This window comes from Musa acuminata, chromosome BXJ1-7 (genome assembly GCF_036884655.1).
Source record: "Musa acuminata AAA Group cultivar baxijiao chromosome BXJ1-7, Cavendish_Baxijiao_AAA, whole genome shotgun sequence".
NCBI lineage: Eukaryota > Viridiplantae > Streptophyta > Magnoliopsida > Zingiberales > Musaceae > Musa > Musa acuminata.
This window is the reverse complement of record NC_088333.1, coordinates 32,478,202-32,502,674: the sequence shown is the minus strand read 5'-3', so window position 1 is coordinate 32,502,674 and position 24,473 is coordinate 32,478,202. Positions and strand designations below refer to the sequence as shown.

At 38.2% G+C, this 24,473-nt stretch overlaps 1 protein-coding gene across 3 annotated transcripts; it reads left to right on the top strand.

Annotated features, from left to right (window-relative positions):
* The first annotated feature begins 21,274 nt into the window (after positions 1-21,274).
* On the top strand, positions 21,275-24,181 carry LOC135679056 (uncharacterized). 3 transcript variants are annotated; one of them, XM_065192443.1, is made up of 4 exons: positions 21,275-21,432; positions 23,242-23,409; positions 23,622-23,702; positions 23,770-24,181. In XM_065192443.1, exons 1-4 carry the CDS (start codon positions 21,386-21,388, stop codon positions 23,939-23,941), a joined length of 468 nt encoding a protein of 155 aa, XP_065048515.1. In that variant the 5' UTR covers positions 21,275-21,385; the 3' UTR covers positions 23,942-24,181. The 3 variants fall into 3 exon arrangements, with proteins under 3 accessions (XP_065048515.1, XP_065048513.1, XP_065048514.1); XM_065192441.1 differs by having other exon boundaries at positions 21,316-21,470; XM_065192442.1 differs by having other exon boundaries at positions 21,321-21,467.
* The last annotated feature ends 292 nt before the right edge of the window (positions 24,182-24,473 follow it).

Sequence of the window (24,473 nt, the reverse complement as noted above, 5' to 3'; positions counted from 1 at the left end):
CCCAAAATCAAAGAATATTGAGTTAATTGCTTATGCTGATGCGGACTTTGCTGGCTGTAGACTACATAGAAAAAGCATATCAAGAACATGTCAATTTTTAGAACATGCCCTTGTTTCCTGGTCATCTAAGAAACAAAACTCGATTGCACTATCAACAACCGAAGCTGAATATATTGCAGCAAGTGCATGCTGTGCACAAGTTGTATGGATGAAAAACACCTTAGAAGATTATAAAGTTCATCTTTAAAATATTCTCATTAAATGTGATAACACAAGTGCAATATGCTTAACAAAGAATCCTATACAACACTCAAGAACAAAATATATTAATATTAGACATCACTTTATACGAGATCATGTTACTAATCATGATGTAATCATAGAGTTTATTGATACTAAACATCAACTAGCTGATATTTTTACAAAACCTCTAAGTGAAGAATAATTTGATTTCATAAGAAGAGAATTAGGAATGTTGATGTGTCCGAATACATAAACTAGTTAAAATTATTTTTCGGACTTTATTGAATGATCAAATCACTTGATTGCCATTACATGCCTAAATAACATGTTGGAAATTATGTGTTAAATGCAAAAATTTCCATAACAATAAGCATGTTTTGTCTTTATGATTGTATTTGAAAGTCTATAACATGGTCTTGTCCGAATGCATAAAAGTGTTAATTTCATCTTCGGATTCGCTTAATAATTGGTATCCTAAAAATCAGATTTTCTCATACACTTATTATGTGAAAAGTATTTTTCTGAAATGGATTTGATGAAATTATTCCTACTTATGAATTCCATCTTGAAATATGAATGATAATGTTTTTACTTGCAAAGATTTGCTTCACATACATATTTTGATACCTGAAGCATGATTTAATCTCTCATCGGTTTTTAACGTCACTCAAAGTAAACTCATAAATAGCTGGTATCACAAATGACCTTCCTCCTTCATGCAAAAATATTATAACAAATAAAAAGGAAGAAGTATTCAAAGCGATCTACATATCATGCTTTCCTTTATATGCTTGTACAATTGATTTCCTATCACTTACTATTGGAAAATAACTTGAACCTAGTAAAGGCATGAACGACTATCACACTTATGTTCAAAATTTGCTTATATTGTTCTCCTGGTATCACAACTACCATGCTTTTTGTTGATGACAAAGGGGGAGAAATATATGAATTGATGCTATGAACACTGATGCTATGATTATGCCATGCTTGCATCACCAAGAGATATATGAATAGATGTTATGATTGCTATAATTTGCATTATGCCTTGTTTGTATCGTGTCAAGATATCAAATAAAAACTTGCATTGTAATTTTACGAGTTGATATCTTACCATGTGATGAAATGCAATACTTGCTAAAACATTTGAAATGTGTACATCATGTAATGATTTCAAAATCTTACTTCGCAGTTTCATATGTTGATATCTTACAATATGATGAATTGGTACCGTTACCATCATTTAAACTTGTAATGTAAAATTTGAAAATGAATGTCAAGCCTTGACATCATCTTAGAGAGATACATCATGATGGGAATCATGATGGGAGTATTGATAAGTTCAAAAGATTTTAACTTATCAATATGTCTCTTGAATTCTTAGGTTTTGAATTCAAGAATGACTTATCTCAAGTATGGCATATAGACAGGGGGAGTTAAGGTTAACTCCATTATCAATTGATTGTCATCATCAAAAAGGGGGAGATTGTTGAATCTCGGATTTTGATGATGAAGTCAATTGTCATTTGTTATCTAATCTATATGTTGAGATAAGTGTGCAGGATTAACTACGATGAAAGTAAGACATGCAGCAGGAGTTGCACTTGAGTCAAGATAATGATCACGTTGGGAGTTCGAGAGTTCGACGGAAGTTTAGATAGTCATCGGAGGTTCTACGGGAATAAATCCGAGAAGTCCATAAGCTTGCCAAAGAAGCTCGTCGAAACTCGCCAAGTGGATCGTCGCAAGTCCAGGAGTTTGCCGGAAGTCCGCAGGAGCATCACCGAGGGTTCATCGGATGATCGACGGAAGTTCGCCGGAAGCTCGCCGGAAGAAGCGATTGACGCACCGGAGCAAGTTGCAGTAAATGTCTTAGGAAATATCGTAGTTAGCACAATGATTAAGTTGGAAATGGGAGGTGATCCCATTAACTTAATCTTGGGGCAATTGGGCCCCTGAAAAACCAAATTGGGCCGAATGGATCAACCCATTCGGACCCTGATTTCTGTTGGGAGGTGCAACTGCCCAAGCCAGGAGGTAGCACCACCTGGGCTAAGTCTCCGAGCGAGACTGGGAGGTGCAACCGCCCCAGCCAGGAGGTAGCACCACCTGGGCTCAGTCTTCGAGCGAGACTGGGCATTGCAACCTCCCCTGACAGGAGGTGGCACCGCTTGAGCTCGGTCTTCGAGCTTTGGTAGGAGGTGCATCTGCCTCAGTCAGGCGGTGGCACCGCCTGAGCTCGGTCTTCGAGCTCTGGCAGGGAGGTGCAACCGCCCCTGACAGAGGTGGCACCGCCCAGATGCTCAGTCTTCGAGCTCTGCCAAGCAGTGCAACCGCCTCAGTCAGGAGGTGCAACCGTTTGATCCCGGAATTTCGAGAATTGACAGTTTTGAGCTCCAAATTTGAACTGGGTTGGGGCCTATAAATACCCCACCCATTCATCACTAAAAGGGCATGAACTAACACCGAAATCTTGATCTCGTTCTATGATTTTTAGAGCTCAAAATTGTTGTAAAGGCCAAAAGTTTTTCGCCCTCTTTTCTTCCAAGTTATGAGCTGTAAAGAGAGGAGAGAAAATTATGTAAGGGTTGTCTCCTAAGCCCGTTAAAAGGAGTTAAACTGTAAAAGGATGGTTGGCCTTCGCCTATTGAAGGAAGGCCTCTAGTTGACGTCGGTGACCTCGTCGGTGGAGTAAGCTAAAAGTGGAGTAGGTCAAGATTGACCGAACCACTCTAAATCTTGGTTTGCATTTACTTTGAGCATCTTATCTTTACTGCCTTCTGTGTTTTTACGAACGTGTTTCAAAGTTCAGTGCTTTCCGAATCGGCGTTTAAGACGCAAATCAGTTTTATCGTACGAACGTCGCATTTTAGTTTGCGCTTACGTTCTAATTTCATTATAACTACAAACTGCCTTTATATCTTTGCTTTAACCGCATCTCGCCTTATCTCAAGTTAAAGTGGTTTACGAATCAGCATTTATACTGAAATCGCTTTTATCGTACGAACATCGTATTTCAGTTTGCGCTTATATTCTGATTTCCATCATAACTGCAAATTGCGTATATATCTTTGCTGCATCTTTCCTAGTCATAAGTTGAAGTGATTTACGAATCAGCTTTCATACCAAAATCACTTTTATCGAACGAACGCAGTTTTCGATTTTTAATCGTAGAAGGTTTTCCGCTGCACTAATTCACCCCCCCCTCTTAGTGCTCTTGATTCTAACAATTGGTATCAGAGCGGGGTTAACTCTCAAAAGGATTAAAACCCAAGAGAGATGGCATACGCCAAAAACTAAGAGGGCCATTCTATTACACGTCCACCCATGTTCAATGGGACGGACTACACCTATTGGAAGACCCGAATGAGGATCTTTCTTATTTCTATGGATTTTGAACTTTGGAATCTTGTCGAAAATGGATTTTTGAAGTCTTCTCTTCCAATGATCGATTGGAATGAATTTGAGAAGAAGACTTTCACTCTTAATGCAAAGGCTATGAATGTCTTATTTTGTGTGCTTGATAAAAACGAGTTCAACCGTGTTTCGGTTTGTGAAACCGCATTTGATATTTGGCACACACTCGAAGTGACTCACGAAGGCACAAGTAGAGTGAAAGAGTCAAAAATCAATCTTTTGTTACATTCTTTCGAACTTTTCCAGATGAAACCGAGTGAGACTATTGGCGACATGTTTACCCGTTTCACGAATGTCGTCAATGGTCTAAAAGGACTCGGAAAAAGTTTTTCAGATTTTGAGCTCATAAATAAGATTCGAAGATCCCTTCCTAAGAGTTGGGATCCTAAAGTCACTACTATTCAAGAGGCGAAAGATCTAAACAACTTCCCTCTTGAAGAACTAATCGGGTCATTAATGACCTACGAGATGACTTGCAAAGCTCATGATGAGCAAGAAGACATCCTTCCAAAGAATAGGAAGGATATGGCACTTAGAACTTCAGAAGACCACTTGAGATAAAACTCAAGTGATGAGGACTGTGACGATGACTTGGCACTTCTAACAAGAAAATTTAAAAAATTCATTAAAAGAAACAAGTTTAAGAATGACACAGAAAATAAACTTGAACTTAAGAAGGACCAAGTTATTTGCTACAAGTGCAAAAAGCTGGGACACTACAAAGGTGATTGTCCCCAAGTCAAAAAGAGAACATCAAAGAATAAGGCGCTCAAAGCAACGTGGGATGACTCGAGCGCGTCCGAAGAAGAGGAGTCTAACACCGAGCAAGTTGCTCATTACGCCTTAATGGCCATCGGAGAGGAGGTAACGAATTTAATAGATACAGATTTTTCATTTTATGAATTATTAAATGCCTTCCATGACTTATTTGATGAATGCAAGATTATTAGCAGAAAATATAAATTGCTAAAAAAGGAGCATGATAGTCTTACCTGTAATTTCGATAAGTTAAAAGCTGAATATCATGATAGTTTAGGCTCATGCATAAAATGCCATAATCTAGAAACTCTCCAAAAGAAAAACTTGCTACTTAAGGACACCTTGAAGAAATTTGAGGTTGATAGCAAGTCATTAAACATGATCCTTGCAAACAAGGGTCACGTTCCCAAAAGAAGTGGAATTGGATTTGTGAGAAGTCCTCACCAAAATCCAACCACCTTCATAAAAGGCCCCATCTTACATGTTCGACACCAAAGCAAATGCAACTTGTGTTGCAAACTTGGACACAAAATGCATTATTGTCCATTCAAGAAAATTAGTCCAAATAAATTAATTTGGGTTCCTAAAGAAACCATGACAAATTCTATGCAACATGATAAACAATGTAGATCTATTTTTGAGGCACCCAAAAGCAAATGGGTACCTAAAAATCATCCTTTCTTGTAGAAACCTATACAATCGCAAGCTAGGAGCAAGAGATGGTACCTTGATAGTGGATGCTCAAGGCATATGACCGGAGATCCATCTCAATTCTCTAAGCTCACTAGCATAGACGAAGGCTATGTCACCTTCAGAGACAACAACAAGGGTAAAATCATTGGCAAAGGAACCATAGGTAACAAATCCAACTTCTTTATTGAAGATGTTTTGTTAGTTGATGGTTTACGAATCAGCTTTCATACCAAAATTACTTTTATCGAACGAACGCAGTTTTCGATTTTTAACCGTAGAAGGTTTTCCGCTGCACTATTTCACCCCCCCTCTTAGTGCTCTTGATCCTAACAAATATGATACCTTATGCCTCAATGATAGGGTCTATCATGTATGCCATGCTATACACTAGGCTTGATATAGCACATGTTTTGAGTGTCACGAGCAGGTATCAAGCGGATCCAGGCTTGGAGCACTGCAAAATAGTAAATTGTATCCATAAGTACTTGAGAAGGACTAAGAATCTTTTACTAGTATATGGAGGTAGTAGCCTCAAGGTTGAAGGCTACACAGACTTGAGTTTTCAGTCTGATGTCGATGATAGCAAGTCGAATTCGGGGTATGTGTACACCTTGAATGGAGGAGTAGTGTGCTGAAAGAGTTCCAAGCAAGATACTACTGCTGACTCGACCACAGAGGCGGAGTACATTGCTGCATCAGATGCACAAAGGAGGAAGTCTTGGTGAAGAAGTTCATCACAGATTTGGGAGTCGTGCCAGATAGCGAGGAGCCGATTTCCTTATATTGCGATAATAATGGGGTGATTTCTCAAGCGAAGGAACCCAAGTCTCATCAGAAATCTAAGCATGTTATGTGGAGGTTTCATCTTATCAGAGAGATCATAACCCGAGGAGATGTAGTAGTGGAAAGAGTTCCACCCGAAGATAACATTGTAGATCCACTAATAAAGTCGTTGTCTCATATTGTCTTTGAGCATCATAGGGGTCTCATGGGGATCAGACACATAGGTGATTGGCTTTAGGTCAAGTGGGAGATTGCTAGTCATAGGTGCCCAACAAGCCAATCACGTGAGTGATGACACGTGTGACTTGACACAGAATCTTTTTGCTTATTATATTTTGGCATTTATCACTTTATATTGATTATTGCATATATGCATGTATATATTGTGATGTCCTTAGATCCGTGCAATGGGAATCGAATTGTGATGAGATCACAATAATAACTGATTCACCTTTAAAGACAGATCCTAAATAATCCTAGTCATAGGTTACTCGAGAGGGATATCGTGATAACTGAACAGACTGGTGTGTTGTATACCCATCCATATGATGGATGTAGCTGGATTCATAGCTGCTCGTGTGGGGATACTAGGTATACAGTACAGGTGCTCATTGGAGAATAAGTTCACTAATTGATCCACTTTTAGAATGTTGGACGGTTGATGATGCTTTATTGTTAGACAACGATTCTATAGTCTTAGTAGTGTATTTGGTCCTTAGACTTGAGACACCAAGGATGTCCTGTATAAGTGCTCCACTCTTTGATATCAGACTTATAGGTTTAGATGTCCTAGATCTAGTACAACTGGTCATTGGGAGTGGCAACCGACCTTACGAGGGCTATTAAGTGTCGATAGAGGATCATCCACTTTCAGCGTCATGAGAGAAATATCCCATGTGTTCTTGCTCAGACAAATCCCTAGCTAGGGCCATTCGGGTTGAGAGAGAAAGAGTTCTCTGAGAGAATCCGATTAGAGCGAGACTCGAGTAGAAACCGTATGGGTCTGATAGCACCATGCTCGATATACGGTCTTTGGGATATTAGATGGATGAGAGACTATAGGTACAAGGTAATTGAGGACAAATAGGTCCAATGGATTAGATTCCCCTGTATCGTCTGGGGACTACGGCGTAGTGCCCAGTACGTCCGTAATCGATGAGTCGAGTGAATTATTACAGAGATAATAATTCACTAAATTAGAAGGAGTTCTGACAGGTATGACTCACGGCTAGCTCGATATTGGGCCTAGAGGGTCACATACATATGGTAGGCATTGCGATGAGTAGAGGTTCGGATATGAGATATCCACCAGAGCCCCTGTCTTATTGGATATCTAATAAGCCCTTGAATTATTGGATCCCATGGATGAGATCCAATAAGAGCCCATGAGAGATTATTGGATAGAGATCCACTAATCTAAAAGGCTTGGGTAATTGGATGCAGATCGAATACCCACTAGGGGAGGGTCCATTAGGTTTTGATAGGGGGCCTATATAAATAGGAGGGATTCAGAGCCTCATAGGCTAAAGCCTTTGCTTGCCTCTCCTATTCTCCTCCCCTTCTCTACCTCAGAGCAAGCCTGGAGTTACGAGGAGCGTCATCGTAGCCCTATTGTGTGGATCACCGTTAGAGAGGAGGATGCTTGACCTCCTTCACCCTCTCCTAAAGATCTGCAAGGAAACAGGGATATACGATCTCCTTAGGTAACACAATCTACTTTATACGCAGTTTTAAGTTTCACGGATTTTGCACACCAATCTTTGCAAGACGACGAGCATCTCTTTGGGAATAGGGGATTTTATTTTCTTGTACTTCCACTGCGTATGTGATATTGCCCCCAGATTTCCCAACAGTCTCCTAAACCCATGAAAAAAAGAAAGAGTGTAAAAGGGTAGTTGATTTTCATCCATTGAAGGAAGATCGTTAGTGGATGCTAGTGGCCTCGATAGAAGAGGAATCGGTGGAGTGGATGTAGGTCATGATGACTAAACCAATATAAAAATATGGTTTGCAATTATTTCTTGCTATTTACCTTTATTGCAAATGGAATTCTTACTTTCACTACGCTTCCACATGCTTTCAATTTAAGCATTTCCGTTATTGGTTTTCATCGAACGAAAAGATTTTCAAAACTAACGTTTTTATCTGCTACACTAATTCACCCTCTCTTAGTGCCAACCCAATCATAACAGCTCCAATTTGGAGTGAAAACTTTCTGTATTCTAGAAATTCGATAGCATTGAGAAGGTGAATCATAGTAGCTAACTCAACGTAAGGAATGCAAACACTTTGAGTGCTTCAGAAGTATGTTAGGACTCTAGCTAGGAGAGTCCTAATTGAGAGGGACATTCATGTAAAACCTACCTAAGTCGACCCCTATTAAAGAGGTGAAGAGGCTGGCTAGGGTTAGGAGGTTGTTTCTTAGAGAAGAATTAGGAGTTGTAAAGGAATAGGAGTCTTGAGTAGAAGTCCTATTATGAGTTAGTTAGAAGTAGGAGTCTTGAGTAGGAGTCCTATTAGGAGTTAGGGTTTAGAAACCCTATAAATAGCCATGTATTCCTCCTTTTTTGATAGGCAATGGATGAATCTTTTCTGCAGCCTTTGAGCAACAACTTGGAGGGAGGAACCCCTATAGAGTTCCAAAGAGGCCAATCCCCTAAAGAGATCAACCCCAAGTTTAGAATCTGTAAGGGTTCTAATACCTGATATCAGAGCAGCGTTCTTGGCATCTCGCTGTCCTTCTATTGCCATCCATCAGCCCTCCACAACCGCCCAAAGCAATTCCCACAATTGCTTAAAAGATCGTCGCCGAATTCTACCATCATCTCCACCACCACGGATCATCCTTTGATATCCCCGTGAATTGCAACAGGTTCTGGTTTCCTACCTTACTACTGCTGCAATTTAGTTATCCTTATTCGAAAATCCAAAAAAAAAAATGTTCCTATATTGCTGCATAAACTTTTTGTCATAAAGTTTTCATCTCTACGACGAATGATACATTGTAGAATTCCAACCGCATAGCACCATCTGTTTGATCTTGCTATTGTATTTTTTCTATCCAAATTTCTATGAAATTTTTATGACATCTTTGACACTTCCTAACAACAGATTTCCCTTTAGTTTTTTCAAAAAATTCTCAATATAAACCATTGATTTTTACATCTAATCTGCTATACTTGAAAATCTGTATTATAAAATTTCAGCCGCATAGTACTGTTTGTTTGATCTTGATATAATATTTTTTCTATCCAAATCTCTATGAAATTTTTAGGATAGCTTTGACACTTCCTAACAGTGGATTTCCCTTTGGTTTCATCTAGAAAATTTTCAATATAAATTACAGATCTTTTATGTCCAATTACTGCACTTGAAAATCTGTGCTGCAGAAAATTTTAGCTGCATATTATTACCTTAACCCATCTATTTGCAATCTTTGTGGTGAATTAGTGCAGTGGATTAAAACGTTGGTTTCGATAAATCTTTCGTACGATAAAAACTGAACTTGAAAAGCTTAACTTGAACGTGTGTTCGTAAAGGTGTGCAACAAAGGTAATGAGGAAATAAAGCACGTAAGAAGGTTTGTAGTAATGTAAATAGCAATAAGAAAATGCATACCAGAAATCACGCCGATTTTAAAGTGGTTCGGTCAAATGACCTACATCCACTTATGAGGCTCTCTTCGATGAGGCTCCCACCTTTCACTAGCAAATCTCTTGAAGGGGAAGGACAAATACCCCTCTTACAACCTTTTACAAGCAGTTCACACTCTTACAAATTTTCAGCAAGAAAGAAGGAGGTGAACACTCTAGCAAATTGAAAACAAGACTTGTTAAGACTTTTCTAAGACCTTTTTCTCAATCTTTTCTTCTTAAAAAGTTGTAATCTCACCTAAGAATTGAGGGGTATTTATAGGCCTCGAGAGGATTCAAATTTGGGCTCCAAAATTTAAATTCTCTTTGGTTCCTGATGCTGGCGGTGCCACCGCCTGGCTCTCGGGTGCTAGGCAGTGCCACCGCCAGACCCTTCGGTACACTGGTTGGGCTTTAAATTTAGCCCAAACCAAGTATAATTTTGGGCCCAGTTGGCCCCTAACTAGGATATAGGATTATCTTTTAATCTTAATCCTAATTACATGTGAACTACATAACTAAAAACATCCCAAGCAAGTTTTCAACCGCGAACGTCGAGTCTTGTTCCGGCGAGCTTTCCGACGAACTTCTGGCGAACTTCCGATATGCCCTCGGATTTCTTCCGACGGACTCCTAGCAGGCTCCCGATCTTGTGACGACTTCAACGAGTAGCCGAGCCTTCTCAGTGATCTCCGCGAACCTCCGACGATCTCTTCAGCGAACTTCCGAAGATTCCGACAAGTTCCTGATTTCTTCTCGGTTGGTTCCGGTAGCATCTCCGACGATTCTTCGGACTCTTAAACGTCCATCGAACTTAACTCCGGTATTCTTACTTTATGTTTTCTGGTTATCGTAGTTAATCCTGCATACTTAACTCAATAATATGGATTAGATCAATTAACCCATCAATTGATTTTATCATCAAAATTCGAGATTCAACAATCTCCCCCTTTTTAATGATGACAATCAATTGATGACGGAGTTAAACGTAACTCCCCCTATCTATATGTCATATTATGAGAAGATAAAAACACTTGAATTTCATCCCATTGAATTTAAGCATAAACCGATAAGTTCTAACCATTGAACTTATCGTTATTCTCATTAAGCATAAGTAAATACGAAACTTCGATGAAAATCATTTTCAAGTCGAATGATAAGGGACAATTTTTACTCCAACAGGAGATAAAGATTTTCAACATGAATTTCATGATATAGATGTAAGGCATGATTTCAATATGATCAACCAATCTTACGATATTCTCAAAGATTTTGCAAGGCATATAAGACATTCATATCACACAAGCTTTTGCAATTCATATAAGTCATGCTATCAAAATGGTACAAGTCATCACTTTTCTCCCCCTTTGTCATCAATAAAAAGGAGATGAGACGTGAAGCACACAATTTGTGATCATAAAATCATTAGAAAAAGAATTTAGCATTAAGATTAATCATATAAAATTCATCATTCAAATTTGCTAAACATATTTATCCAGAATTCAAAAAAAATCAGCATTCGTCTCGAAAAAAAAAAATCAACATTCATTCAGAAAAAAAAATCAGCATTTATCCAGAATTTAAAAATACATCTCAAAGGAGGGTTCAATTTTCGTTCAAAAGCAAAAGGAGAAGGTTGAAGTCAAATTCACAAAGGAACGAAAAGGATGAGATATTTGTCATATTCAAACAAACTTATTTTCAGGAATAATTTAACATGTCTAGTTCCCTTCTAATGAATTCAAATTGGTCTTAATTTAAGGTTTTTGTAAAAATGTCTGCTAATTGATGCTTTGTGTCAATAAATTCTAAAACGACATTATTGTTAAGGACATGATCACGTATGAAATGATGCCTAACGTCGATGTGCTTAGTTCTAGAGTGCTGAATTGGATTTTTAGTAAGACATATGGCACTTGTATTATCACATTTTATGGGAATATTTTTTAAGTAAATTCCATAGTCTTCTAATGTATTTTTCATCCAAACAACTTGTGCACAGCATGCACTTGCAGCAATGTATTTGGCTTCTGCTGTAGATAGTGCAACTAAATTTTGCTTCTTGGAAGTCCAAGAGACAAGTGCATGTCCTAAAAATTGGCATGTTCTGGATGTATTTTTTCTATCTATCATGCATCCGCCAAAATCGGCATCTGCATAAGCTATTAAATCAAATTTATTAGATTTTGGATATCATAATCCTAAATTTGGAGTTCCATTAAGATATCTAAATATTCTTTTAAAGCTCTTAAGATGAGATAATTTAAGATTGGATTGAAATCTAGCACAAAGTCCTATACTAAACATAATATTCGGTCTAGTCACGGTGAGGTAGAGTAGACTACCTATCATTCCCCTATATGTTTTTTGATCGAAATTTTTACTATTTTCATCCAAATCTAACTTAGTCGAAGTACTCATCGGGGTGTTTGTTGCTTTTGAATTATCCATGTTAAATCATTTTAACAATTCTAATGTATATTTAGATTGGTTAAGAAATATACCATCACTAAGTTTTTGAGTTGTAATCCTAAAAAGAAAGTTAATTCACCCATTAATCTCATTTCAAATTCATGACTCATACATTTGGCAAATGATTCACATAGTGATTCATCTAAAGAGCAAAAAATAATATCGTCAACATAAATTTGCACAATAAGAAAATTATCTTCAAAGTATTTGATAAACAATGTAGTATCAACCTTGCCTTTGGTAAAATTATTTGAAATAAGAAAGGAACTAAGCCTTTCGTACCAAGCTCTAGGAGCTTGTTTTAAACCATAGAGAGCCTTAGTCAATTTGAATACATGATTAGGTAGAAGAGAATTTTCAAATTCGGGAGGTTGTTCAACATATACTTCTTCCGAAATAAAACCATTCAAGAAGGCACATTTGACGTCCATTTGAAATAGTTTAAAGTTATTACTACTAGCATAGGCAAGGAGCATCCTTATGGCTTCTAATCAAGCCACGGGAGCGAAGGTTTCTTCGTAATCGATACCTTCTTCTTGGTTGAAACCTTTGGCCACTAATCTAGCCTTGTTTCTAACCATGATACCATCTTCGTCTTGCTTGTTTCTAAAGACCCATTTAGTACTAATGACTAAATGGTCACTAGGTCTAGGAATAAGCTTCCATACCTTATTCCTCTCAAATTGATTCAATTCCTCTTGCATTGCAATAACCCAAAAATCATCTTTTAAGGCTTCGTCAATGCATTTAGGTTCGATTTGAGAAAGGAATGCAGCGTTAGCACAAAAATTCTAGAAAGAGGAACGAGTTTGAACCCCTTTTGATGTATCTCCTATAATTAGCTCCTTTGGATGAGCATCTATATACTTCCATTCATTGGGTAAGAAAATTTCGGAAGAAGGAGCATCCAAGTTGCTATTTTGAGGAGGGGGTTCATTTAAATTCAAATTATCAAAACCAAGATCATCATCAAAATCATTTTTCTTTAAATCAGAAATTTCATTAAAAACTACATGAATAGATTCTTCTATTACTAAGGTTCTTTTGTTAAAAACCTGAAAAGCCTTAGAAACGGAAGAGTAACCAAGAAAGATGTCTTCATCGGATTTAGCATCAAATTTTCCTAAGGCATCCCTTTCATTCAAAATAAAGCATTTACAACCGAAAACTTTAAAATAGAAAATATTTGATTTTTTGTTATTCCATAATTCATAGGGAGTTTTTAATAGGGACGCTCTTATTAGGACCCTATTCATGATGTAGCAAGCCGTATTCACGTCTTCGGCCCAAAAATACTTGGGTAGACTATGTTTATTTAATATCGTTCTTGCCATTTCTTGTAGGTTTCTATTTTTTCTTTCAACTACTCCATTTTGTTGAGGATTCTTCAGAGTGGAGAAGTTGTGATTGTATCCATTAACTTCACAAAAATTTTGAAAGTCACGGTTTTAAAATTCGCCATCGTGATCACTCTGAATTGATGAAATCATGAAGCCTTTTTCGTTTTGAGTGAGTTTACAAAATTTAGAGAAACACTTGAAACAATCACTTTTGTGAGCTAAGAAATAGGTACAAGTGTATCTAGTATAGTCATCCACAATTACAAACGCATATATGCTTCCTCCTAGACTTGTCGTGTCAATTGGTCCAAATAAGTCCAAATGAATCAATTGTAATGGTCTAGTGGTGCTAATTTGAATTTTTGGTTTAAAATTAGTTTTTATTTGTTTACCTAATTGACATGCATTGCATACTTTGTCCTTAATAAACTTCATATTTGGAATTCCTCGTACTAATTCTCTAGATGAGATCTTAGATATTAGTTTCATGCTTGCATGGCCTAGTCTCCTATGCCAAAGCCAAGCATCATCATTTAAAGCGGAGAAGCACATTTCATTACTTAGTTCATCAAGGTTGATGGTGTAGACATTATTTTATTTTAATACAATCATAGTTATGTTACGGTTTGGTTTTTCAATAATACACACATTTGATTCAAATCTAATGATATAACCTTTATCGCATAATTGACTAACACTCAAGAGATTATGTTTTAATCCATCAACTAGTAAGACATCATCAATAGAAAATTTTAATTTGTTACCTATGGTTCCCTTGCCAATGATTTTGCCTTGGTTGTTGTCTCCGAAGGTGACGTACCCTTCTTCTTTGCTAGTGAGCATAGAGAAATGAGATGGATCTCTAGTCATATGTCTTGAGCATCCATTATTGAGATATCATCTCTTGCTCCTAGCTTGTGATGGTGTATGTTTCTACAAGAAGGGATTATTTTTAGGTACCCATTTTCTTTTGGGTGCCTTAAAAACTGATATGACTTGTTTATCATATTGCATATAATTGATCATAGTTCCTTTAGGAACCCAAATTAGTTTGTTCAGACTAATTTTCTTGAATGAACATTTATAAGTTTTATGTCTATATTTGCAATAAAAGTTGCAATTGCTTTGGTGCCGAACATGTAAGACATGGCCTTTAATGAAGGTGGTTGGATTTTGGTGAGGACTTCTCACAAATCTGATTCCACTTCTTTTAGGAACATGACCCTTATTTGTAAGGATCATGTTCAAAGACTTACTACCAACCTCAAATTTCTTTAAGGTGTCCTTAAGTAGCAAGTTCTCCTTTTGGAGAGTTTCTAGATCATGGCATTTTATACATGGAGCTAAACTATCATGATATTCAGTCTTTAATTTATCGACATTACAATTGAGACTATCATGCTCCTTTTTTAGCAATTTATATTTTCTACTAATTGTCTTACATTCATCAAATAACTCATGGAAGACATTTAATAATTCATGATATGGTAAATCTGCATCAATTAAATCCGTTACCTCTTCTCAGATGGCCATTAGGGCGTAATGAGCAACTTGCTCGGTGTTGGACTCCTCTTTTTCGGACGCACTTGAATCATCCCACGTTGCCTTGAGCACCTTCTTCTTTGATGTTCTCTTTTTGGCTTGGGGACAATCGTTCTTGTAGTGTCCCAATTTTTTGCACTCATAGCAAATCACTTGGTCCTTCTTGTGTTCAAATTTATTTTTTGTATTATTTTTAAATTTGTTCTTTCTTAAAAAAATTTTAAATTTTTAAGTCAAAAGTGCAATGTCATTATCACTGTCCTCATCACTTGATGTTCCTTTCAAGTGATCTTCTTGTGATGTGAGTGTCATATCCTTCCTGCTCTTTGGAAGGGGGTTCTCGAGCTCGTCATGAGCTTGACATGTCATTTCGTAGGTCATTAGAGACCCAATAAGTTCTTCGAGAGGGAATGTTTTAAGGTCTTTGGCCTCTTGAATGGCCGTAACTTTTGGATCCCAACTTTTAGGGAGGAATCTTAAGATTTTAGTTACTAGTTCAAAGTTAGTAAAATCTTTACCAAGAGCTTTGAGTCCATTGATGACATCCGTGAACCGGGTGTACATGTCTCCGATGGACTCACTTGGTTTCATTCGGAAGAGTCCGTAAGAGTGCACAAGGATGTTGATTTTGGACACTTTCACTTAGCTAGTGTCTTCATGAGTGACCTCAAGAGTTCTCCAAATATCAAAAGCCGAATCACAAATTGAAACACGATTAAATATATTTTTGTCTAGTGCACAAAACAAGGCATTCATAGCCTTTGCGTTTAAAGCAAAACCCTTCTTCTCTGATTCATTCCATTCGCTCATCGAAAGAGAAGATTTTTAAAATCCGTTTTCGACAATAGTCTAAACCTCGAAATCCATGGAAATGAGGAAGATCCTCATACGAGTCTTCCAATAAGTATAATCCGACCCATTAAACATGGGTGGACGTGTGATAGAATGACCCTCATGTATGTCGGAGTAAGCCATCTCTCTTGGGTATCAAACCAAATATGAGAGTGAGCCTAGCTCTGATACCAACTGTTAGGATCGGAGTGGCACTAAGAGGGAGGGGGGTGAATTAGTGCAGCGGATTAAAACGTTGGTTTCGATAAATCTTTCGTACGATAAAAATCGAACTTGAAAAGCTTAACTTGAATGTGTGTTCGTAAAGGTGTGCAGCAAAGGTAATGAGGAAATAAAGCACGTAAGAAGGTTTGCAGTAATGTAAATAGCAATAAGAAAATGCAAACCAGAGATCACGCTGATTTTAAAGTGGTTCGGTCAAATGACCTACATCCACTTGCGAGGCCCTCTTCGATGAGGCTCCCACCTTCCACTAGCAAATCTCTTGAAGGGGATGAACAAATACCCCTATTACAACCTTTTACAAGCAGTTCATACTCTTACAAATTTTCAGTAAGAAAGAAGGTGAACACTCTAGCAAATTGAAAACAATACTTGCTAAGACTTTTCTATGACCTTTTTCTCAATCTTTTCTTCTAAAAAGTTGTAATCTCAGCTGAGAATTGAGGGGTATTTATAGGCCTCAAGAGGATTCAAATTTGGGCTCCAAAATTTGAATTCTCTTTGGTTCCCGATGCTGGTAGTGCCACCGCCTGTCAGTGTCTGACACTGACAGTGTACTGGCGGTGCCACCGTCTGGCTCTCGGGTGCTGGGCGGTGCCACCGCCAAACCCTTCGATTCACTGGTTGGGCTTTAAATTTAGCCCAAACCAAGTCTAATTTTGGGCCCAATGGCCCCTAACTAGGATATAGGATTATCTTTTAATCCTAATCCTAATTATATGTGAACTATATAACTAAAACAATCCCAAGCAAGTTTTCAACCACGAACGTCGAGTCTTGTTCCGGCGAGCTTTCCGACGAACTTCCGGCAAACTTCCGATATGCCCTAGGATTTCTTCCGACGGACTCCCAGCAGGCTCCCGATCTTGTGACAACTTCAACGAGTAGCCGAGCCTTCTCGGTGATCTCCGCGAACCTCCGACGATTGCTTCAGCGAACTTCCTAAGATTCCGACAAGTTCCTGATTTCTTCTCAGTTGGTTCCGACAACATCTCCGATGATTCTTCAGACTCTTAAACGTCCATCGAACTTGACTCCGGTATTCTTGCTTTATGTTTTCTGGTTATCGTAGTTAATCCTGCACACTTAACTCAATAATATGGATTAGGTCAATTAACCCATCAATTGATTTTATCATCAAAATCCGAGATTCAACAGTTCTACTCCGATCCAACATGATTCTTCCTGCTTTTAATTGTCTTTCCTTGATCGAAGCTTCTTGCGTCACTCAAAACATAGATCAAATCATTAACACTATTAATTAGTTTCATCATAAAAATCCAAGATTCAACACCATTAGTCTGGGCGGTGGTGCCGCCTAGACAATCTCCTAAGCAGTGGTACCACCAGACTGGGTGATGGTACCACCTAGTGTTAGTGTTGTAGGCGGCCCAACACAAGCGATTGTACCACTAGTACCTAAAAACCGAGGATGAGATACTTTTAGACTCTAAGTTTGAATCCACTTGAAGTCTATAAATACCCCTCCTATCCTTGGTTAACATACAAAAGAATTGAGAGCAAAAAAGTAGAAAAACACTATTGTAATATTGTGAGAACTCCTCTCAAGCTCTAAGTGTTAGTGTGGTTTAAGAAAGGAGTAAGTGGGGGTATAAAGGTTTGGATGTCACAAATCTAGTACAACTGGTCATTGGGAGTGGTAGTCGACTTTACGAGGGCTATTGAGTGTCAATAGAGGATCATCCACTCTCAACGTCATGAGAGGAATATCCCATGTGTTCTTACTCAGACAAATCCATGGCCAGGGTCATTCGGGTTGAGAGGGAAAGAGTTCTCCGGGAGAATCCGATTAGAGCGAGACTCGAGTAGAAACCGTATGGGTCTGACAGCACCATGCTCGATATACGGTCTCTGGGATATTATATGGATGAGAGGCTATAGCTACACGGTAACTGAGGACAGATATGTCCAATGGATTGTTTTCCCCTGTATTGTTTGGGGACTACGACGTAGTGGCATAGTACGTCCGTAATCAATGAGTCGAGTGAATTATTACAGAGATAATAATTCACTGAGTTAGAAGGAGTTCTGACAGGTATGACTCATGGCCAGCTTGATAGTGGGCCTAGAGAGGGTCACACACATATGGTAGGCATTGCGATGAGTAGAGGTTCGGATATAAGATATCCGACGAATCCCTTGTCTTATTGGATATCCAATAAGCCCTTGAATTATTGGATCCCATGGACGAGATCCAATAAGAGCCCATGAGAGATTATTGGATAGAGATCCACTAATCTAAAAGGCTTGGGTTATTGGATGCAGATCCAATACCCACTAGGGGAGGATCCATTAGGGTTTGACAAGGGACCTTTATAAATAGAATGGATTCAGAGCCTCATAGGCTAAAGCCTTTGCTTGCCTCTCCTATTCTCCTTCCCCTCTCCACCTCAAAGCAGGCCTGGAGTTTTGAGGAGCGTCGTCGCATCCCTACTGTGTGGATCACCACTAGAGATGAGGACGCTTGACCTCCTTCACCCTCTCCTAAAGATCTGTTAGGAAATAGGGATATACGATCTCCCTAGGTAACACAATTTACTCTATACGCAGTTTTTAAGTTTCATGGATTTTGTGCACCAATCTTCGCACAACGATGAACATCTCTTTGGGAATCGGGGATTTTGTTTTCTTGTTCTTCCATTACGCATATGACGTTGCCCCCAAGATTTCCCAACAGTGGTATCAGAGCTAGGTTGTTTGTGCGAATGATTGGTTTTGAACTGCGTGTGTTGTGTTTAGGAAGAATTTTGACGTCAAAATCATTGACGCAAAAACAAGGAAGGGTAGCAATAGTTGCTACCCTCGATATGCGTGCCTGTAACCACCTGCAGCGGTAGTCGCAGCCAGGTAGCATAGCGCCGGCGCATGCGCAAGCGCTGTGCCTGCAGCAAGCTTGCGGCCGGCGGGGCTGGCAACCAGCCTCGCGGGCAGAATCCCCCGCGAAAGGGGCGGCGCACATAGGGGCACCTGCCCGCGGGGTTAGCGCTACCCACGGGGGCGCCCACCTGCAAAGGTGGTGCTAGTCATAGGTACCTAGCATGCCAATCACGTGAGCGATGGCTCGTGTGACTTGATATAGAATATTTTTGCTTATTATATTTTGGCATATATCACTTTATAACTATTGCATATATGCATATATATATATTGTGATGTCCTTGGATTTGTGCAATGGGAATCGGATCGTGATGAGATCACGATAATGAGATCGATTCACCTTTAAACACAGATCCTAAATAATCTCGGTCATAGGTTACTCGAGAGGGACATCGTGATAACTGTTAGGATCGGAACAGCACTAAGAGAGGGGAGCCGTTAGTTTTCCTTGTGGCTATCAACCTCGAGTTGGAAGCCATTGCATGCGTCTACAGGGTTTTGCTAAAATAGTGGGCAGAAGGTACGGGGAGATCAAGCTTCCCTACAATGAACATATGAGGTGGGTTGGGAGCATCTCCATGCTTGTGTTTGGCTTCATGTGGTTCTACTGCTCCTAGATCTTTGTGTTGCAGGACGCTCTGCTAGTTCTGTGTTTTTGGATATGTGCATTTGGATTGGGAGCAGACAGTCAGAAGAGTTTCTTTGGCAGCCACTTTGGTGGAGTCTCTTCCTATCAGTGATGTTGTAGATGACAACATCTCTGTTCCCTTCACAAATATGTTGACATCTTTTCTTCTTTTTGGTCGTAATATCCTCACTGCTTCTGATGTGGTGATTGTGTTGAAGAGCAAATCTATTTCTGATGTTTGTTGGAATATTGCTCCTCCCGTCTTCCGTTTAAGAGGCTTGTAATATAATTTGTTGAAATAAATGTTCTCTCTTGTTTGTTCGATGTCGTAGTCCAACATTTGTATTGAAGTCTTGCAAGATGTGACCAACAAGATGACTCTTATCAAGAATTCTTTATGATTTCAGATTAAATTCAGTGAAGTGACGAACACGTACTGGCTTAGCTCACTATTCATCGATCAACAGCCTCTAATAATAATAATATCATCATCATCATCATCTCATGATATCATCAAGGTGAAGGAGTTACCTATCTAAACCTATCAACAACAACTAGAATAATAATAATAATAATAATAATAATAATAATAATATAAATTTAAACAAGTAGAATATTAGTTTAATGATAATATTTCCAATTTATTTTTCTTAGATCGAACATTTTAAATCATAATTTTTTCAACACACTAGGTTGAAGATTCGAAACCATATTTGGTTAAGATTTTTCAATGTGTCGAATAAAATTTAGCTAGTAAAAAAAATTACTAGATCAAATTTCACTCTCATCACTTATTATTTACGAAAAAATAAAAATAAAAATAAAAGACAAGACTGCTCCATGCCTCTTTACCACAAGCAATCAATCTAAAACAGTACCCAACGATGCAAAAACCCTGCATCTGCAGCAAGAACGTACACCTAATCAAACAAAAGCAAAAGAATAAAAGGGTAAGAAGTGAAAATAACAGAGTCACGTTTCAAGTTTCTGTAGACATCATCATCAATTAAAGGGAGGATATGAAGGAAATCAAAAGGCGTCATTAAGCTTCGTTCATATTAATAATACATTTTCAACGTCACCTTGATATATAGATTTGAATGAATTTGGAGGTCTATCTTTTTTTAATAGTATCTATCATCTTTCACTGAGACGAGGAAAGTTTGATGAAAGACATATCTAAGGGTTCTCTCTATTTAAAAGCTAGATGTGGAATTTTTTTTTGAACTTTGGATGCATCTACTTGAGGACCCGTCGATTGCTCAAGTCAACGAAGGTAGGAATAAATCATTTAATCAAATGATTTGTATCCAAACCACTATTGATTATAGTGGTAGTACTAATTATATGGTTTTAAGAAGATTATTATTCTTTGAATTACTTACATTTAATCGAGAGGATGAGTTCGTTATGATTTTATGCTAATGTGGCCGCCAATAGCAGCATGTCTTTGTTTTGTACTAGTTACCTAATTGTTGTTTAGGTCTTCCTCGACGATGAACACCCAATCATCATATCGTCAACTCACATGACCCGAGATTTAGGATACTCGCTTCTTTCAAAATAGAAGATCGGAACCACTGACTACACTATCCAGGAAATAGAAATGGAAAACATCATCACTAACCATTTCAATTATTTAGAGAACAACGAATCAGTGGGCAGGATTTGGTGTGATGAGGAGGGATTCCGCACTCTCACTCACACCGGAAGAAGAGGAGCGAGTCATTTGGGCCGCTTCCGTTGGGGGTTTAAGTTGTCTTGGTTTTTAGCGCACTCCGTTTATGTTGGACCGGTTCGGTCTGGTCACCAACCGGTTGCCGCCTATATAATGTAACGGCGGCCAGCGTCCTGGGCGATTCCCCAATCCGTCGGTGGCGGCAGAGCGGCGATGAAGGAGATGCATGACGGCGGCGATTCCGACGCACCGGAGGAGCTTACTGCCGCCGAGGTCCAACTTTGGCAGATCCTTCCTTGCCCTTTCTCGTGGTTTACTTCCCCAATTTTCTTCATCATCTGTCGGCTAAAACTGGTCGTTTGCTTTTCGGTTCGGGAACCCTAGGTTTCAACTAGGGTTTCAACGTAGTTATCGTACATCCGTGAGGAAATAATTATTTGTTGGATATGCCTATAGATTTATGGTGATTTAATCGATGATATTTTCTTTCTCTTTATTTGCTTTCTGAAGTAAAATAAGATGAGATAGGTTTCTGGTCATGTCGCCGACGTGATTAAGCATTGATGTTGGATGCTTCTACTAGGAGCTCAAATGCCACATTGTTTTAGGTATTTTTAGCTAAATGAGATGTTTGCTACGATTCAAAAGCCACAGCAAATGCAACATCAGATGGAAATAAATCGAAAATTTTAAGGTACAGGAGGTGCTGGATTTTAGATGCTGGGGAACCCTCATGCTGCCTTTAGTAACCCAATCCATAATCCAGACTGCACGCAAAAAGGATATGGCAATATTTATGCAAAAACACTTCTCTTGAATTAATCAGTAATAGTTCATATAGCCGATACCCACATAGTTGAGATCGACAGCTTTCTGTTGTAATTATTGGATCAGACAGTTTATGCAAGTATTAATGTGCAAATCGAGGATTCATGTGCTACTGCACATGGGGACATGCTTCTACATGAAACTAGTTTTAATGGTACCAAGACATTCTCAGGTATGCTGATTTTGAACAGCCAGTTTCGGTGGCATCAATGCATGCTGAAGTTTGCTGGTGCAAGTTTGTGTCAGCCTATTCTGAATTCTTAGGGTCAACTTTTTGGTTGTTGCATACCTGTATGAGCATGTATCCTGCCATAGTTAAAAGAGTTATGTTGAATGTTTCTTTCATATTAGGTGTGTCTGCATTAATTTTATTGAGTTGAATGTGGAATGCAATAAACAGTGCAATTGGACATGTAGCTCAATAGTTTGAGCTGGCATTAGTTTTCATGCAGCACTGCATTAAGTTTGTACGCAGGGCAAATACTTCTTTGAGCTGTCTCGCTCTTCTGTTAAGAGTTATACATGTCCTATCTGAAGATGCATTCATTATTCTGAAAATATTGTTCTATCATCTGTTGAGTCGAATAGCTATTTTGGACTGTTAATTTCTTCTCTTAGCTTAGCTTCAATCAATCATGCTAAGAATGCATACATGACTTTTATTGCCTCACCAAAGATAAATTAAAATTTTGCTTTGCATTTCACATAATTTCGGAATGTATTTTTTTATTGAATATATAAGTTGTAACCAAAGCTTGCCACTATCTGAAGTACGGGAAGGATGCATGTGAAATAATTTAAAGCAAATATGTCTCAGATGTAATCTTTTTTGGAGGCGCTTTTTGATGAACATCTTATCCTCAACATGAGAGCATTCAATTCATTTCTTGGTACAAGTTTCTGTAAATTTGAATTCACAAGATAGGATGGTCCTGCATATTTGTGAAATATGTTGTGTGGCTACTTCTGTGTAGTATTGTTGTATTGTGGTTTTCAAATATGGTTTTATCAACGTGAAGATAGAATTGTCAACATGCTAGTTGCAGATTGGCTAGGTATCTTGACATTCTTATGCTACATAAAATGTTGAGGCCACTATGCCATGTCATTTACTTCAATCTTCTTGTTTTTACATGGTTTTAACTGTACATAATCTTATTTAAGTATGTTGAAGATGTAGTTCTGGTCCTTCCTTTCTTTAAAATATATGAAAAATAGTGCGAACAAATGAGTGAGTGGACTTGTTTTTTGAAGGGTCGCTCATGAGAATAAAGAACGTAGGAGACTATGGGCGCAGAGAAAGACTCAACCAAAACAGAAGAAAGGTGTAGAAGCTGAAGAGACTGAACAACCAGATGACGCACCCAGTATACCAGGAATGCTTCCAAGCAACATAGTTGCTGTTCTTGCAGCCCGTGAAAAGTATGCCTTTTTGGATTGCCTCGTGTATTCTCAGGATTGAATTTTTTTTTAGTGGATCACTGTATCTGGTCATCACCATGATTGTTCATGGTACCTGAATCCTTCTTCTGTTATATTATTGGAGTGCATCATGCACTTGTAGTAATTCGATGAGCTTGCTTATCAAGAGCAAAGAAACTTTTTTTAGTGGAGAACTAAATTTCTTTCTACAGGTTAACGTTCTCATCAGACTCTGAGGAAGAAATTGTAAAGCAGAAAAACACTAAAAGAAAGAAAAAGAAGAAAGCATTGGGGTAATTGTTCCTCTTCCTATTTATATTATTTATGAAATATTCTGCTAACCAGTTGGTTTATCTTTAGGCCTGAGACAATTCTCCTGAAGGACATTCCTCCTCCCCAATGCCTGGAAAATTCCTTGGAATTTTTGAAGAGGAGAAAGATGCAGGTCCCCAGATCATCTTCCATTCTGAAGAATGCGGACCAGGCATTGCGTCTCCTTTCATCAAAAGGTAGCTTGCGGAGGCTGAGTTAGCGAATTTGACATTGTTTTAACTCATAGTATCCAAGATATTAGCACCGGGGCACCTTACCTTAATTTGTTGGCTTACAATTTACGTATTTTGCAACCTTACTTGGAGTCTTGCAATGCAACGTGAGAACAGCATATTATTTGGAATTGTATCGAAATTTACGACACCTTAGGAGGGTGGAGGATGGTTTTTTATGTTTGTGAATTAATTAATCTGGTTATATAGGTGATTCAATTTTCTCATTTGAAGGTAAGATTTGATTCCAAAATCTTACAATAAATAATCAAGATACTTTAAATTTAAGTTACTTGACATTTTTAATTTATTTTCAAATCAATTTTGTAGATATAAAAATATATTCAATCCTTAACACTTATAAAGTAGGTTAAATATATTATTATCAGTTTAATGTTTCGTATGTAAGAACACTTGTCGGATTGAATCAAGTTAATGTTTTAAGTTAAATATATTATTAAATTTAAGTTAAATGTTTTATTATCAGTTTAATGTTTCAACGTTAGTTATTATTCTTTT

Bases quoted from the DNA above. Each gene is read 5' to 3' on its own strand.
- LOC135679056 (XM_065192441.1), top strand. From the start codon at position 21,373: ATGAAGGAGATGCATGACGGCGGCGATTCCGACGCACCGGAGGAGCTT. The intron at 21,471-23,241 runs GTTTACTTCCCC...TGTTTTTTGAAG, and splicing joins CTTCCTTGCCCTTTCTCGTG to GGTCGCTCATGAGAATAAAG. The intron at 23,410-23,621 runs GTATGCCTTTTT...TTCTTTCTACAG, and splicing joins GTTCTTGCAGCCCGTGAAAA to GTTAACGTTCTCATCAGACT.